General features: G+C 46.6%; 1 protein-coding gene across 1 annotated transcript in view; it reads right to left on the reverse strand.

The window, feature by feature from the left end:
* Nucleotides 1-9,583: 9,583 nt before the first annotated feature.
* The window catches only part of LOC140458716 (uncharacterized), a 131,520-nt gene continuing 125,159 nt past the window's right edge, over nt 9,584-15,944 (reverse strand). The window contains exons 15-16 of the mRNA XM_072553379.1: nt 10,971-11,082; nt 9,584-10,512 (exon numbers count right to left, since the gene is read on the reverse strand). Coding sequence (XP_072409480.1) covers nt 9,584-10,512; nt 10,971-11,082 — 1,041 coding nt within the window. The remainder of the gene's footprint in view (nt 10,513-10,970; nt 11,083-15,944) is intronic.

The raw sequence follows: 15,944 nt of genomic DNA on the forward strand, positions 1-15,944 counted from the left end.
AGTTCTGTTTAGGGATAGGGTTTGCGTTAGGGTTAGAGTTCTGTTTAGGGACAGGATTGGGCTCAGGGTGAGGATTTGGGATAGCCTTAGTGTTTGAGTTATTGTTAGAATTTGGGGTTAGATTTCGAGTTACGGTTTGTGTTAACGTTAGATTTTGGGTTCGGGATAGAGTTATTGTTAGGGTGAGGGATAGGTTTCAGGTTTAAGTTCGGATTAGAGTTTGGGTTTAGGTTAAGGTTAGGGTTTGGGTTTGGCAATTGTTAAGGTTCAGGTTTAGGTTACAGTTTGGGTTAATGTCGGGGTTTGTGTTAGGGTTAGAGTTCAGGTTAGGGTTAGAGTTCGGTGTTCGGGTTCGGGGCATGGTTTGGGTTAATCTTTGGGTTTGGGCTAGAGTTAAGGTTAGGGTTAGTGTTAGGTTTAGGGATAGGGTTGGCGTTGGGGTTAGGGTTAGGTTTAGTGTAAGAGATAGGGTTAGTGTTATGTCTAGGGTTTGGGTTTGGGTCAGTTGCAAAACGAGACAGTGTTTTCCATTTCGATGAGAGTGATTCTGTTCAATAGGGCATACCTCTTGTGGGGAGTACATTCCCCCATCTTTCTGTGTCTGTCCAATGGCCAGCCCCCATTCCTGCACCATCAACCAATCTCCCTGTCTGACACTGCCACGTTTCTCACACCATGTGGTACATGAGCTGAATTAGGTCAAAAGGGCAACTTTTTCACGCCCAGGGTGGTGTGTGTATGGAATGAGCTGCCAGAGGGAGTGGTGGAGGCTGGTACAATGACAGCATTTAAAAGGCATCTGGATGGGTATATGAATGGGACGGGTTTCGTGGGATATGGGCCAAGTGCTGGCAAATGGGACTATATTAGGTTCTGCTAACTGGCCGGCATGGATGGGCCGAAGGGCCTGTTTCGGTGCTGTACATCTCTCTGACTCGATGTGGTCTCCCCAGCACCTTCTCCTGCTGCAGTAAGACTTCCTTCCTCTTATCCTCAAGGACCTGAACCCTCCGTGAGTGACGGAGTCCTGGGTGGGGACGGGGGGTGTGTGAAGGAGACCTGTTCTGAACAAAATAAACACAACCACAACCACGCAACACCAACCGCCCTCTCACCAAAACGGTCAAGTCACATTTCAGTCCCAGGTAAAACGCCCTCGAGCCTTTCCTGAGGGATTTTCTGAGAGACGGAACAAATAAATTGATCTGAATCCAGCCAACCCAACCCACAAATGGAATCTTAGTCTCTCACTCAAAAACATTGGACTTTTGACTCCTCTGACAGAGATAGGCACAGATCAGGGAAGAAATAAAACCCAATTGTTTAATGGCCCAGTGCTGAGAAAGGGTTAGCTCAAAGCCGACATTCTGTCACCCCGTCAACCTCACACTGGCCACCGCCTTCCATGGACTTAGGGTCGGGGGGCAGTAAGAAAATTCCAGCTTTCCGTCTAGATCAATTGTATCTGGAACAAAATGTCTCGAATAATTATCAATCCAAACCAATTATGTGTGGCTCAGTAGTTACCACAGCTGCCTCCCAGCACCAGAAACCCGGGTTCGATTCCACCCTCGGGGTGACTGTCTGTGTGGAGTTTGCACATTCTCCCCGTGTCTGCGTGGGTTTCCTCTGGGTGCTCTGGTTTCCTCCCACAGCTGTGCAGTTTAGGGTGGATTGGCCATGGGAAAGGCAGGGTTACAGGGATAGGAGAGGGTGGGGTGGGTCTGGGCAGGATGCTGTGCAGAGGGTCGATGTGGACTTGATGGACCGAATAGCCTGCTCCCACACTGTATGGATTCTCTGAATGTATTGTGGATCCAGCCCAGGGACCAGGCAATAATGGGGAAGGTTTCTCAGATGACGTTGGGCCGAAGGGCCTGTTTCCACACTCTGGATTCTATGATGCTAAAAGAAGCTGTCGGAAATAGTGATCATAACGTGGTAGAATTTGGCATTCAGTTTGGGAGGACAGAGGAGTTGGGGAGGAGGGGCAGCAGCCTTGTGGTATTATTGTTGGACTGTAACAGAGATCATTATCCAGGGACCCGGGTTCAAATCCCATCATGGCCGATGGTGGAATTTGAATTCGATAAAAATCAGGAATAAGAGTCTACGATGACCATGAATCGATCGTCAGGGAAACCCATCTGGTTCAGTAAGGTCCTGTCAGGACGGAAACTGCCCTCCTTACCTGGTCTGGGCCTACACATGACTCCAGACGTACAGAGATGCAGTTAACGCTCAACTGCCCCCTGGGCAATTAGGGACAGGCAATAAATGGGCAGCGACCCCCTGACCCAGTGATTGAGGAAAGGAATGAAGGCAGAGCTGTCTGGGGTCAGCTGGAAAGGGAGGTTAGACAGCTACAGGAGCAATGGGAGAGGGCTCCGAACAGAGCTCACAACAAAGACATATTGCAGTGAAGAATATTGTTCCTCAGGTCCCTTTTAAATCTTTCCCCTGTCACATTAAAAATATACCCACTTGTTTTTGAAAACCCTACACCCTGGGAAATAAAGACCTTGCCTGTTCACTTTCTCTCTGCCCTTCCAAACCTGCAGAAGGTCACCCCGCAGCCTCCTGTTCTCCAGGGAAAAAGTGGTGTGTGTATGGAATGAGCTGCCAGAGGAAGTGGGGGAGGCTGCTACAATGACCATTTAAAAAACATCTGGATGGCTTCCTGAATAAGAAGGGTTCAGAGGGCTATGGGCCAAGTGCTGGCAGTTGGGACGAGATTAGGTTGGGTTACCTGGTCGGCAAGGACAAGTTGGACCAAAGGGTGCTGTCCATCTCGATGACTCTGTGACTAAAAATCTAGAAACGGGTGGAGGTACTGGACACTGGGAAGACTATGGGCCCTGACAACACTCCAGCAAGATAAAAAGGTAAAAACAATGACTGCAGATGCTGAAAACCAAATACTGGATTAGTGCTGCTGGAAGAGCACAGCAGTTCAGGCAACATCCAACGAGCAGCGAAATCACTCCAGCAAGAGGTAATGTAACCACCTCTCCTTGGACAATCAACCATCCCGGAGCAGTCAAATCCCACACCAGACATGTCCCAGTCACATCATTGAGAGCGATGTTTGTGGGAAAGGTCATGTAGTTCCTGTTTACATTGGGGAGGGTTCTGGGGATGTCTGTATCTATCAGGGTCACAGGGAATGGTTACACTGACATCTCCTGGCAAGGAAGATGCAGAATTGGAAATTTCACTGAAATGAATTTGAATCTGTAACAAAAGGGACTTCACAGCTGTTAAAGAAACATCCCAAATCTCAGACTCTATCCGAGGGTCAGTGCTGAGGGAGTGCCACACTGTCAGAGGGTCAGTACTGAGGGAGTGCTGCACTGTGGGACGGTCAGTGCTGAGGGAGTGCCTCAATGATTGAGCGTCAGGATCAAGGGAATGCAGCACTAACAGAGGGTCAATCTCTCAAATGCAGAATCGGAAGTGCAACAGTCTTTGTAACTGAATTAACTTTGTGATGGTTCACACATAATTATTGGGTCCTGTCCGACTTTGGCCCCATTACTATTGGTGAGCTCTCGTCACTGTAACTCTCTTCAGGTATATCGTATTGGCACATGTGTTCACTCTCCTTTTGAACCTGGGCCAACGTTAGAGGGTTAGGCCTCGATGGATGTTGCTTAATCAGAACAGCATCTCCTATTCCCAGATCAGGCATAATTCAGGTCATACTTCCCAGCTTAGTTCCACAGCTCTCCCCATGTGATCACAATAACTCTTCCAGGTCATTTTGATATTCCCCAGGAAGGAAATTCAATCATTGATCCTAATCTTTGACAATGTCCTCCATGTTTGTCTCCATATTCCCTTTGCAATTCCTTAGATTGTGACCACCCTGGACAGCTCTGGTGGGTCTGATCTCCAGTATTCAGAACTTTACCTGGGTCTCTGGAATACCTGTGCAGTGATAGAACCACCATTGATGACCATTTGATGTTTAGTACTGGCCGACAGGTCAGTGTCGAACTTGTTGAATGTTTATTTCAGAAAGACAAGGGAGCAGGATGATTCCTCCACAAGATCGAGATCCCTGATTCCCCTCTGACAGCACACAACATCCTTGACTGTTCTGGCTCATCTTCCATCTGACGTGGGATGTGTCAATTGCTACTTCTTAAACCTTATTGAGTAAAAGGCACCTTCCAACAGGTGGTGTGTGTGTGAGTCTCTAAACCCCCAGAGGTGATTGAACAGCAGTTTGTGGTGAAGCGGACTGTCCTGTGACCAACTTCACTGCTGAATGCAGACTGCAAAATCCTGCCCCTAGTCATCACCGACTGGGTCAGGTCTGTCAGAGACTGGTGAATCACCCCGACCAGGTACATGCTGTACTGGGCAGGACAATCTCAGAGAGCCTTGTTCACTTCAGGGAAAGAATCGCCGACCTGGAGGACAAGGGAGGCTCTGTGCCTGCCTCATCAGCCTGTACCAGCAGAAGGCTTTTGACAAGGTCTCGCAGATCCACACCAGGGACGTGCTCTCCAAAATCAGCTTCGGGGCGGGAATCGGGCAATTGGATCCGACTGCTCTACCCCAGCATCGTTCACTCAGTCTCAATCAATGGGTGGGAATCCGGAAGTTTCCCGATCAGCTCTGGAGTCAGACAGTGCTGCCCACTCTCTCTAGCCTCGTTTGGAATTGGTACGGAACCTTTTGCTGCTCCATTGGGAAGGATGGGAGCCTCAGGGAGTGTAACTATTCCGGACAGTGGGAGCCACCAGGTCAAAGCCTTCCTGCACATGGATGGATTTTCTGTTTTCTGCTTGGAAGTGCTGTCACTGCACAGACTCATGGGTATCTGCATCGGGGTCAAACTGACCTTGGGAGGAAAGGCAAATCAAGGCCAAAGCGAAGCCATGAACAGGGGCGTATTGCCAAGGTAAGGCAGGAACTGAGCTTTGAGAGCACTGCTCCCTTTCCGCTTTGGGTAAAGAGTTCGGGATCGGGTGTGAGGCACTATCTCTCTCTGTTGGACATGGCGCGGGTCTGACCCATCCCAGGAACTGTGCTGTTTCAGTCACTGGAAATCTCTTCTTCTTCATCTGGAGGTCAAAGATGGACCCTGTCTGCTGGTCCACTATGTCCAAAGTTCTGGATAAGGCAAGGAGACCACCCAGGATGTTACTCTCCTCCTGACGGCCATCTTTGTCTGCAAATGCATCAAGCTGTACCTAGATCTTTGGTACAGAAACACCAAGTGTCGCTGTGTACTGAGGTTTGACCTGTCCCCTGGGGTTGTGAAGGATGGGACTGGACACATTGTGGTGGAACGCTCAAAGAGGTTGGACTGTTCCTCATCACCTGTCCCTCCTGGAGAAATTTGCAAAGAGAAACCCCTTTACCCACCAGTCCATCACAACCTGATCAGCACACAGCGTCCTCGAGACCCTGCGGGGAAGGGAGAGGGTGGATCATGTCGGGTGGTTCACTGAGCAGACGGTCAAAATCATTTAGCAGAATGTCCCACCAGCAGAACGTTCTCACCAACACCATAACATCAGCTGGCTGTTGGTGAGAAGGGCCCTACCTGTGAGAGCCTTAATGCACGTCCAGTTGGACTGTACAATTGCACGCTGTCCTTGAAAATGCTGGACTGTGCCTTTGTGAAGGGAATCTGGAGGAAGATGCAGTGGTTTGTGGTTTGTGTTGATGTTCGTCGCGAGCAGCTCGGTGACGTGGGAATCTGTGCGGGATGCGAACCGAGACCAACAATGCCTGGTGCCTGCTCCTGGAGGGCCATCAACTCGCTGGGAGATGCTCTTTAGTCTGCTTCAAACCTGTTGGTCGTCCAGAAAAAAGCAGCTGACCCCAACTGAGTGTTGTGGACGGTCACATCCCAAGGGCCATGACTATGTGCTGCAGGACCCATTAAAGCCCAGGGACAGCTGCTGCTAAAGCAAAGTGAGGATTGACCAGTGCCTGAGCTCCTTCTCCCTCGGTTAAATGAGGGTCCGTTCAGTCATTGAATCTTCCCCAGGTTTCAAAAGATGGAAATATTGTCTTCTTCAAGTAAGAGATGGCTTTGATTTGTTTGGAGGGAGACAAACTCCAATGCTTGTTTGTTCCTTTGAGGTGATGCCGTACAGAATCGAGCTGTGTTTGTGACGGTGTACATACACAATGTTTTTATTGAATAAAGGATATTTTTGAAGTTAAAATGCCAGCAATATCCTTCTGCTGGACTCTGTAAATATCAGTCACTCACGCAGTCACAGAATGATCCACCTTCACTTGGGATTCTAAATATCTCACACACACACACACAGACGCACACAGATACACACACACAGACACACACAGACACACACAGATACACAAACACAGACGCACACACACACACAGATACAGACACGCACACACACAGATATACACACACACAGACGCACACACAGATACGCACACATTGACACACACACACAGATACGCACACAGACACGCACGCACAAACACCCACACACACACTGACACACACGCACGCACACACTGACACACCCAGACACACACACACTCACACATATCCACAGATACATACACACACACACACACACACACAGATTTACATACACACACGCCCACAGACACACGCACCCACACACACAGATACACATTCACACACACAGATACACACACAGCTACACGCAAACACACAGATATACACACATACTCACACGCACATGGTTACACACACACACAGATACACACACACAGTCACACACACAGATACACACACGGATATACACACCCACACACACAGCTACACACAAACACAGATACAGACACACCCACCCAAACTCACAATTACACACACACACACACCCACACATACAGATACACACACTCACACAGACAGTCACACATTTACACACAGATACACACATACACACGCACAGAGTCACACACGCACATACACAGAGATACACACACACAGATAGACACACACACGCAGATTTACACCCACACACAAATATAAACACACACACCCACACACAGTTACACACAGACACACACAGACACATGCACTCACACACACAGTTATACACACATACACAGATACGCACGCAGACACACGCACAGATACAACACACACGGAGATACACACACGCACATACACACACAGATACAACACACAGACACACGCACAGACACACACACACACACAGATACACACACACGTACAGAGATACACACACAGATACACAAACAGACACGCGCAGATACACACACAGATGCACAGACACAGAAACACACACAGATACGTACACACACAAATACACACAGACACACACATATACTCACACACATACATTCACACAGAGGCACACACAAACACATACATGCACACAGACACACATACACTCACACACAGGCACACACACACAGTCTCTCTCACACACACCCTGACCTCCCTCTGCTGCTAAGTGTTGATGAAGCACACAGACATACAGAATTCTGACAAGTTTAACAAATAATGAGTTCATAAAATGTTTAAAGTGAAATCCAAATTCACTTTAATCAATGTAAGAGAAAAAAAACCATTCTGCACAGCTCAGAGCTAGGAACGTACAGAGCAGGGGGCAGTCTCAGCTCTCAGGTGAGGTACACTAGCTGTTACTCACTGAGTGTAAGCATTGACTGACCAAAGGATGTGTTGCTTTGAATTGTGGAACTCGTGAATTGTTGGATCAGCTGGAGGTTACAGTTCAGCTGTTCTGTTTGTTCAGGGTTTATTGGGATGGTGTCAGTTGGTCCCTACTACAATGGTTCAAAGACTGTCCATTAGTTTTTGTAGATATTTTCTTCCCAACATTATTATACACCTTTGGAGAACTTGTCCTCGAGTCTCCTAGCTCAGAGGTATGGACCACCACTGCTGGTCTCACCCAGACTGTCCAAGCTGGATGTGTCTGTCCCTGATCACTGATTGGTGGAGTTGGTTATTAATGCACCGGGCATTAAACAAAGTGAACATTGGACTGACAAAGCTGACCTTGCTGGTTTCAGTGTCCTTTCCAAATGACTGAAAACCACATTGCAGAGAGTGCGGCCATCAGACTGATAGGGAGAAAATTCTAATTCCATTATGTAGTTTACATTCACACAAATGCTGACTGTTCAATTAACACGAAAATATTGGGAATGCTCAAGATTGAGTGTAGAACTGGAAAATGCTGGCAGCACGGAGGTTCTCAGGCAGGAGCTGTGCAGGGAGAAGCTGAGTTCATGTTCCTCATCAAATGTGATCCCTGTTCAAAGTGAAATTTAATCTCCAATTCCCTCCCCACTGGTTTGCACGACTTGCTTCTCTTGGTCCAGCGTCTTCAGTTCTTTTCTCTTCCTTCCATGAATTACTCCCCTCTGTCCAATCTCAGTGTGAGGGAAAGCTGCATTGTCTGGGCAAAAGGATTAATCTCCAATGAAATCACCAGCCTGGTCACAATCACTGTGAATACTCGAAGACTTGTCTCTTGTTCTCTAAATGAGTTGAAACCTGTTGCTGTTGGAGAATCTCAACAGAAAATAATTGTTTCGAGGCTTTTTACAACACACAATCCTACAGCAACAATTTTCCTGTGTTCATTCTGTTCCAGTGCGGAAATAGCGAAGCAGCCTCAAGGACAGGAGGCAGACAGAAAGCTAGCACACAGCGTGCAGGAAGGTGAACAGAATATTGGCCCTTACTTTCAGAAGCTTGGAGTATAAGAACATGGAAATCATCCTGTAACTGTGAAAGGTGCTGCTGAGATCCTGTCTGGAGCACTGTGGGCAGTTTCGGTCCCCTTATTTCAGGAAAGTTGTGATTTCTTTGGAGGTAATTCAGAGATTGTTTTTCTTGGCTAATTCCTGATATGGAGAGAAATGTTATAAACAGGAGTTGGGAGGTCATGTTGCGGCTGTACAGGACATTGGTTAGGCCACTATTGGAATATTGCGTGCAATTCTGGTCTCCTTCCTATCGGAAAGGTGTTGTGAAACTCGAAAGGGTTCAGAAAAGATTTACAAGGATGTTGCCAGGGTTGGAGGGTTTGAGCTACAAGGAGAGGCTGAACAGGCTGGGGCTGTTTTGCCTGGAGCATCGGAGGCTAAGGGGTGATCTTATAGAGGTTTATAAAATCATGAAGGGCATGGATTGGGTAAATAGACAGGGTCTTTTCCCTGGGGTGGGGGAGTCCAGAACTAGGGGGCATAGATTTAGGGTGAGAGGGGAGAGATATAAAAGAGACCTAAGGGGCAACGTTTTTACACAGAGGGTGTGGAATGAGGAAGTTGTGGAGGCTGGTACAATTGCAACATTTAAGAGACATTTGGTTGGGTATATGAATAGGAAGGGTTTGGAGGGATATGGGCCGGGTGCTGGCAGGTGGGACTAGATTGGGTTGGGATATCTGGTCAGAATGGACGGGTTGGACCGAAGGGTCTGTTTCCGTGCTGTACTCCTCTATGACTCTATGACTCTACTAGGACATAGAATTCCTCTCAGTTGATGCCACCAGGGGAAGTTCCACAAGCTGTTCCAAAGCGGAGATCCTGTTTTGTGGCTGAAAATACATTTTCAAAGAGTGGTCAAATGTGTATTCTGATTGCAGACCTTAACAAGTCGAGTAAATGGATATTTGATTCCATCGATTAACTCCTCTCTGAATTTAGTCTGTGTTAGAGCGTAAATGCAGGTGTTGGTGCATGAATTTAGAAGCCGTAACATGAATCCAATTTCTTGGAAGACAAACGTTGGAGTATTTAAAGTCTTGTCTTCATAATTATAATTTACCTCTTGAAAGCTGAAACGGCGTATGACATGTGTCATCCAGAACAATATGAAATTAGCGGACAACGCAAAGAGCAAGATGATGGATTTTCTCCGGTTTACCACCTCTGGATCAGTATTATTCCCTCCATTTGCATGGATCTGGAGCCGTGAGCGGACGCGATTGGCTGCTATAACGTGCCTAACAGTCAGAGCATTGAATATCAAAATCAATGCAATTGGGAGCAAAGGTATAAATGTGGTGTCTATCCAGACATACACTTTCCAAAATAACGATGTATAGTAGTCTGGTACTGTCATGCAAAACCACGGCACATTGTCAATAATAATTGCAGGAACAAATACAAAATACCAAGTAATTGACCGCAAACAACCCACCGCACTCACCGTTGCTATAACGACAAAAGCAGTTCTCTCGTGACAATATCTTGCGCTTAGTTTCTGGCAACAGATCAGTACAAACCGATCAAATGTGAAAGCAACTGTGAACCAAACTGAACCGTCCAGAGCTGCAAGAAACAGAACGGTTCTCAACGCACAGACAGGAGTGATGGATAAGAAAGTAACCGGGAAATGCAGAACATTAACTCGGTCCAGTAAGATATTAAGGATGACAAGGAGCAGATCTGCAAAAGTCATTGCCAACAAATAGCGAGTGACGCATTTGGAGAGCCCACAATTGCCTCGAATCAGGATCACAATTGCCTCGGAGTTAACTGGATGAAAAATAAAGAAAGGGAGACCTTTTTCATTATCGGAGTCATAGCAATGACGTTCGCTTAACATAGAAACTGTACAGTGTCGAAGCAGGCACCTACCCTGTTGCATTTCCCCCGAATAATGCAGCTCATTTACACATCCCTGGACACTATGGGTAATTTTGCACGCCCAATTCACCATTCACACATACATGGCTAGAATGTGCAACTTCCTTACAGACAGTCACCTGAGGGTGTAATTGAAGCCGGATCTCTGACATTGTGAGGCAGCAGTGCTAACCACCGAGCCACCATGCATGTCTGCTAACTCACAACAATTACCTCAGATTAATATATTAACTCAATTACAGTAGATGTGGTGAAAAATTACAAGTTCCCTTCAAGCAACTCACCTTCCTGTCTTGGAAACACATCACTGTTCCTTCAGTTTTTGCTGGATCATTTAAAAGACTTACCAATGATACCAACAGCTGCAAGAATTGGGTAGTAAATGCGCACTGCCTGTAAGATGGCTGAGTATTTCATTCTGTCCCAGTCACGTCTGGCTGTTCCTGGGGAGGCAATGATCTGTCCACATAAATAGAGTAATATTGTCAACACAAGTTCATGTTATTTGGAAGCTGACGTTCTGGTGAGAATATAAAGCTGGTTGAATCACTAATTACATTAGTTTCAGTGATCTGAACAAGCAGCAAATGAACTATTTTCCTCTGAGGATTATTACACAACAGAATCTATTTTGAAGAATGAAATGTCACTAATTTCCAGGGAATTAGATTTCCTTTATTGTCATGTGTACTCAAGTACATGAGGACAGTGGAAAGTGTACAAGGCCACCGTTCCGGACACAGTCGAAGGTAGAAATGGACAGAGGCCCATAATCTTCGGGACAAAGCAGAGAAGTAAAGAACCAAAGTTCAAACATAAACCTTACAATTCCTCTTTGTATTGTGCGATGATGCTGCTCCTTTAACAAGGTTAGTTGGCTCTTGTTTTGGTTTGAGAGAGGTCGTAAAGGCAGAGGTTTCAATATGTGTGGAAAATCTACTTGGAAAGGCATTTAAGTTCCCTTAGGTCCCTTTTATATCTTTCCCATCTCACCCTAAACCTCTGCCCTCTAGTTCTGGACTCCCCCACCCCTGGGAAATAACCTTGTCTATTTACCCTATCTATACCCCTCATGATTTTATCAACCTCTATAAGATCACCCCTCAGCCTCCAACACTCCAGCGAAAACAGTCCCAGCCTATTCAGCGTCTCCCTATAGCTCAAATCCTCCAACCCTGGCAACATCCTTGTAAATCTTTTCTGAACCCTTTCAAGTTCCACAACATCCTTCCTTTGAGCAGAGAACACAACATTCCAAAAGGGGCCGAATCAATGTCCTGTACAATCACAACCTGTTATCCCAAATCCCATGCTCAATACTCTGACCAATAATGGGAATCGTACCAAACACCTTCTTCACTATCCTATCTACCTGTGAATCCAATTTCAAGGAGTTATGAACCTGCACTCCAAGGTCTCTTTGTTCAGCAACACTCCCTAGGACCTTACCATTAAGTGTATAAATCGTGCCCTGATTTGCCTTTCCAAAATGCAGCACCTCACATTGATCTAAATTAAAGTTCATCTGCCACACCTCGGCCCATTGGCTCATCTGATCAAGATCCCATTGTACCCTGAGACAACCTTTGTCACTCCCCACTACGCCTCCAATTTTGGTGTCATCTGCAAGCTTACAAACCATACCTCGACTGTTCATATCCAATCTATTTATATACATGACAAACGCAGTGGACCCAGCACCCATCCCAGTGGCACACCATTGGTCACTGGCGTTCAGTCTGAAAGGCTACCCTCCATCACCACCTTCCGTCTCCTACCTTCAAGTCAGTTCGGAGTCCAAATGGCTAATTGTCCGTGTCATTTTCCTGAAGGTGCCATTCTAGGAAGGAGTTGGGAATCAGAGCGACATATCTGAGAGGGGGGCAGTTGTAGATGGGGCAGTGACAGGATATGGTGAATCTATCGGGAAGGTTTCTCACCTGATGGAACAAAGGGATTGGTTAAAGTGTGTCTGCTTGAACACAAGCAGTGTCTGAAATAAGAGTGATGAACTTGGGGCTTGGGGCTATGATGTTGTGGTCATAACGGAGACGTGGGTTTCACACGGGCAGGAATGATGTTCCAGGGTTTAGAACATTTAAAAAGAACAAGGAGGGTAGAAGAAGAGGAGGTGGTGTAGCATTGCGAATCAGAGAGTGCATCACAGCTACAGAAACACAGGTTGGTGAGAAAGGTTTGTCTACTGAGTCAGTATGGGTGGAAGTTAGGAACAGCAAGGGAGCAGCCACCTCATTGGAGGCTTTCTACAGACCCTCTAATAGCAGTAGAGAGATTGAAGAACTCATAGGCTGACAGATTTTGGAAAAATGTAGATGTAGCAGGGTTGTTGTTATGGGTGACTTCAACTTTCCCAATATTGACTGGAACCTCCTTAGTGCCGATGGTTTGGATGGAGCTGTTTTTGTCAGGTGTGTTCAGGAGGGTTTCCTTACTCAGACTGCAGACAAATGCGAAGTGATGCATTTTGGAAGGTCAAACTCGAATGCTGAATATAGGATTCAAGTCAGGATTCTTGGCAGTGTGGAGGAACAGAGGGATTTTGGTGTTCAAGTACATAGATCCCTCAAAGTTGCCACCCAAGTAGATAGGGTTGTTAAGAAAGCACATGGTGTTTTGGCTTTCATTACCAAGGGGATCGAGTTTAAGAGCTGTGAGGTTTTGCTGCAGCTCTACAAGTCCCTGGTGAGACCACACTTGGAATACTGTGTCCAGTTCTGGTTGTCTGACTATAGGAAAAATACAGAGACTTTGGAGAGGGTACAAAGAAGGTTTACCAGAATGCTGCCTGGACTGGAGGGCTTGTCTTATGAAGAGAGGTTGAATAAGCTCAGACTTTTCTCTCTGGAGAGAAGGAGGAAGAGTGGAGACCTGATCGAGGTGTACAAGGTAATGAGAGGCATGGATAGAGTCAGTACCCAGAGACTTTTCCCCAGGGTAGGATTGACTGGTATGAGGGGTCATAGCTTTATGATATTAGGGGAAAGGTATAGAGGGGACGTCAGAGGTAGCTAGGTTCTTTACGCAGAGAGTTGTGAGTGTATGGAGTGCGTTGCCAGCGGTGGTGGTGAAAGCAGAGTCATTTAAGCGACTACTGGACATGGAGAGCAGTGAGTTGAGGGGTGCGTAGGTTAAGTTACTATATTTTACATTCGGATTAAATCTCAGCACAATATCGTGGGCCAAAAGGCCTGTTCTGTGCTGGACCTTGCGATGTTCTATGTTCTTATTCCATTACGGAGTACCAAGGCAAATAGGGTGGGAGAGGAGTTAGTAACTTTCCTCCCACGGTATGGGCTACCCAGAAAGATTCAGTCAGAGCAAGGGTCTAATTTTCCCGCTCGGCTGTTTAAGAACGTCCTGGATAGTTTAGACATCCAGCTCTTTAAATCCAGTGGGTACCATCCTGAATCCCAGGGAGTTTTAGAAAGGTGAGATCAGACCCTGAAGACCATGTTAAGAACGTCCTGTTAGGATGACCCGAATGATTGGGATAAAGGTTTCCCATTCGTATTGTTTGCCATTAGAGATGCCCCAAATGAATTGACTCAGTTCATTCCCTTTGAGATAATATTCAGGCATGAAGGGAGAGGCCATTTGGAATGAATTAAAGAGAAATGAACTGGCCCAAAGTCAGAGAGCTCCCATTTGGATGATGTATCTGAGGTGAGGGAGAGATTATATTGGGTCGGTGAGTTAGCGAGACAGTGAAGGGACACAGCATAGAATGAAGCAGGTGGCAGATAAGAACTCTCAGACTCAGGCGTTTTCCCGAGAGGGAGGGTGACATATTAGTGTTGTTCCCAGGGGTAGGAGATCCCTTCAAAGCCTGGTTTAGTGGTCCCTCACATTTTGAGAAAAAGTTGAGTCAGGAAAACTCTCTGGTAAAGATGCCGGATAGAAAAATAACAGTGTCGGGGATATTGTGTGAATATGACTATAATAGAGACTGGGGGCGGCACGGTGACTCAGTGGTTAGCACGGCTGCCTCACAGCGCCAGGGGCAAGGGTTCGATTCCCGCCTCGGGCGACTGTCTGTGTGGAGTTTGCACATTGTGCCTGTGACTGCGTGGGTTTCCTCCGGGTACTCCAGTTTCCTCCCACAGTCCAAAGATGAGCAGGTCAGGTAAATTGGCCATGCTAAATTGTCCCATAGTGTTAGGTGCATTAGTCAGGTGTAAATATAGGTTAGGAGAATGGGTCTGGGTGGGTTACTCTTCAGAGGGTTGGTATGAACTTGTTGGTCTGAAGGGCCTGTTTCCATACTGTAGGGAATCTAATCTAATCTCTGGAACTGGAGAAACAGATATTAATTACTGCCCCACAGAGTGAGGAATCAAATCTAGATTTCGTGGAGTTCGATGTGTCTCAAAATATGTTAAACAATGAGGAAATCCTTGAGGAGTGGGATAGGTTAGTGAGCTAACTGTCTCAGGAGCAAAGAACCCAGCTGAAAGGTTTGTTACAGCAATATGAGGGCATATGCAGGAATAAGATGGGGAGGACGAATACTATTGTGCATGAGCTGGAAGGAGGGAATGCTGTTCCAATAAAACAACACCCCTACAGACTTAACCCTCTCAAAGCCACACAGGTCCAGAAGGAAGTGGATATGATGCTCAATGAAGATACCATCGAACTGCGTCAGAGTGAGGGGGGTTCGCCGATCGTGTGCGTTCCCAAACCTTACAGGGCTCAGCCATTTTCTGTGGACTATCGGAAGGTCAATGCCAGAACAAAATCAGACTCAGACCCAATCCCAAGTCTGGAGGACGGTATAGAGATAGTTGGACAAGCCAGTTACATCACCAGGTTGAACTGACTGCCTGGTTACTCGCAGGTACCTTTATCAGAGAAAGTGAAAGATGTTTCTGTGTTTGTAACCCCAAATGGGTGATATCAATTCAAAGTGATGCCCTTTGGAATGAAGAGCGCACCAGCCACATTCCAAAGACTCACGAACAGACTTGTAGCTGGGTTAACAAACTGTACAGTCTCTCTGGATGATGTCGTGATCTTTAGTGAGTGATGGAAAGACCACATGGTCCAGTTGGCAGGGCTCTTTGAACAATTATGGAAAGCCAAACTGGTAATAAACTTAAAGAAAGCAGAATTTGCGAAGGTGGGGGGACATTCTTGGGACATAACGTCGGTCATGGAAGGTTGACCCCAAGGAACGCAAAGACGAGGCCATCGATGAATTTCCATGACCAACTTCTGATTTTTGGGACTAAACAGAATCTTCCAGAAATTTATTCCCAACCTCAGCAGCGTAGTGGCACCGCGAACAGAGTTAGTGAAGA

The sequence above is a fragment of the Chiloscyllium punctatum genome, chromosome 34, assembly GCF_047496795.1.
Source record: "Chiloscyllium punctatum isolate Juve2018m chromosome 34, sChiPun1.3, whole genome shotgun sequence".
NCBI lineage: Eukaryota > Metazoa > Chordata > Chondrichthyes > Orectolobiformes > Hemiscylliidae > Chiloscyllium > Chiloscyllium punctatum.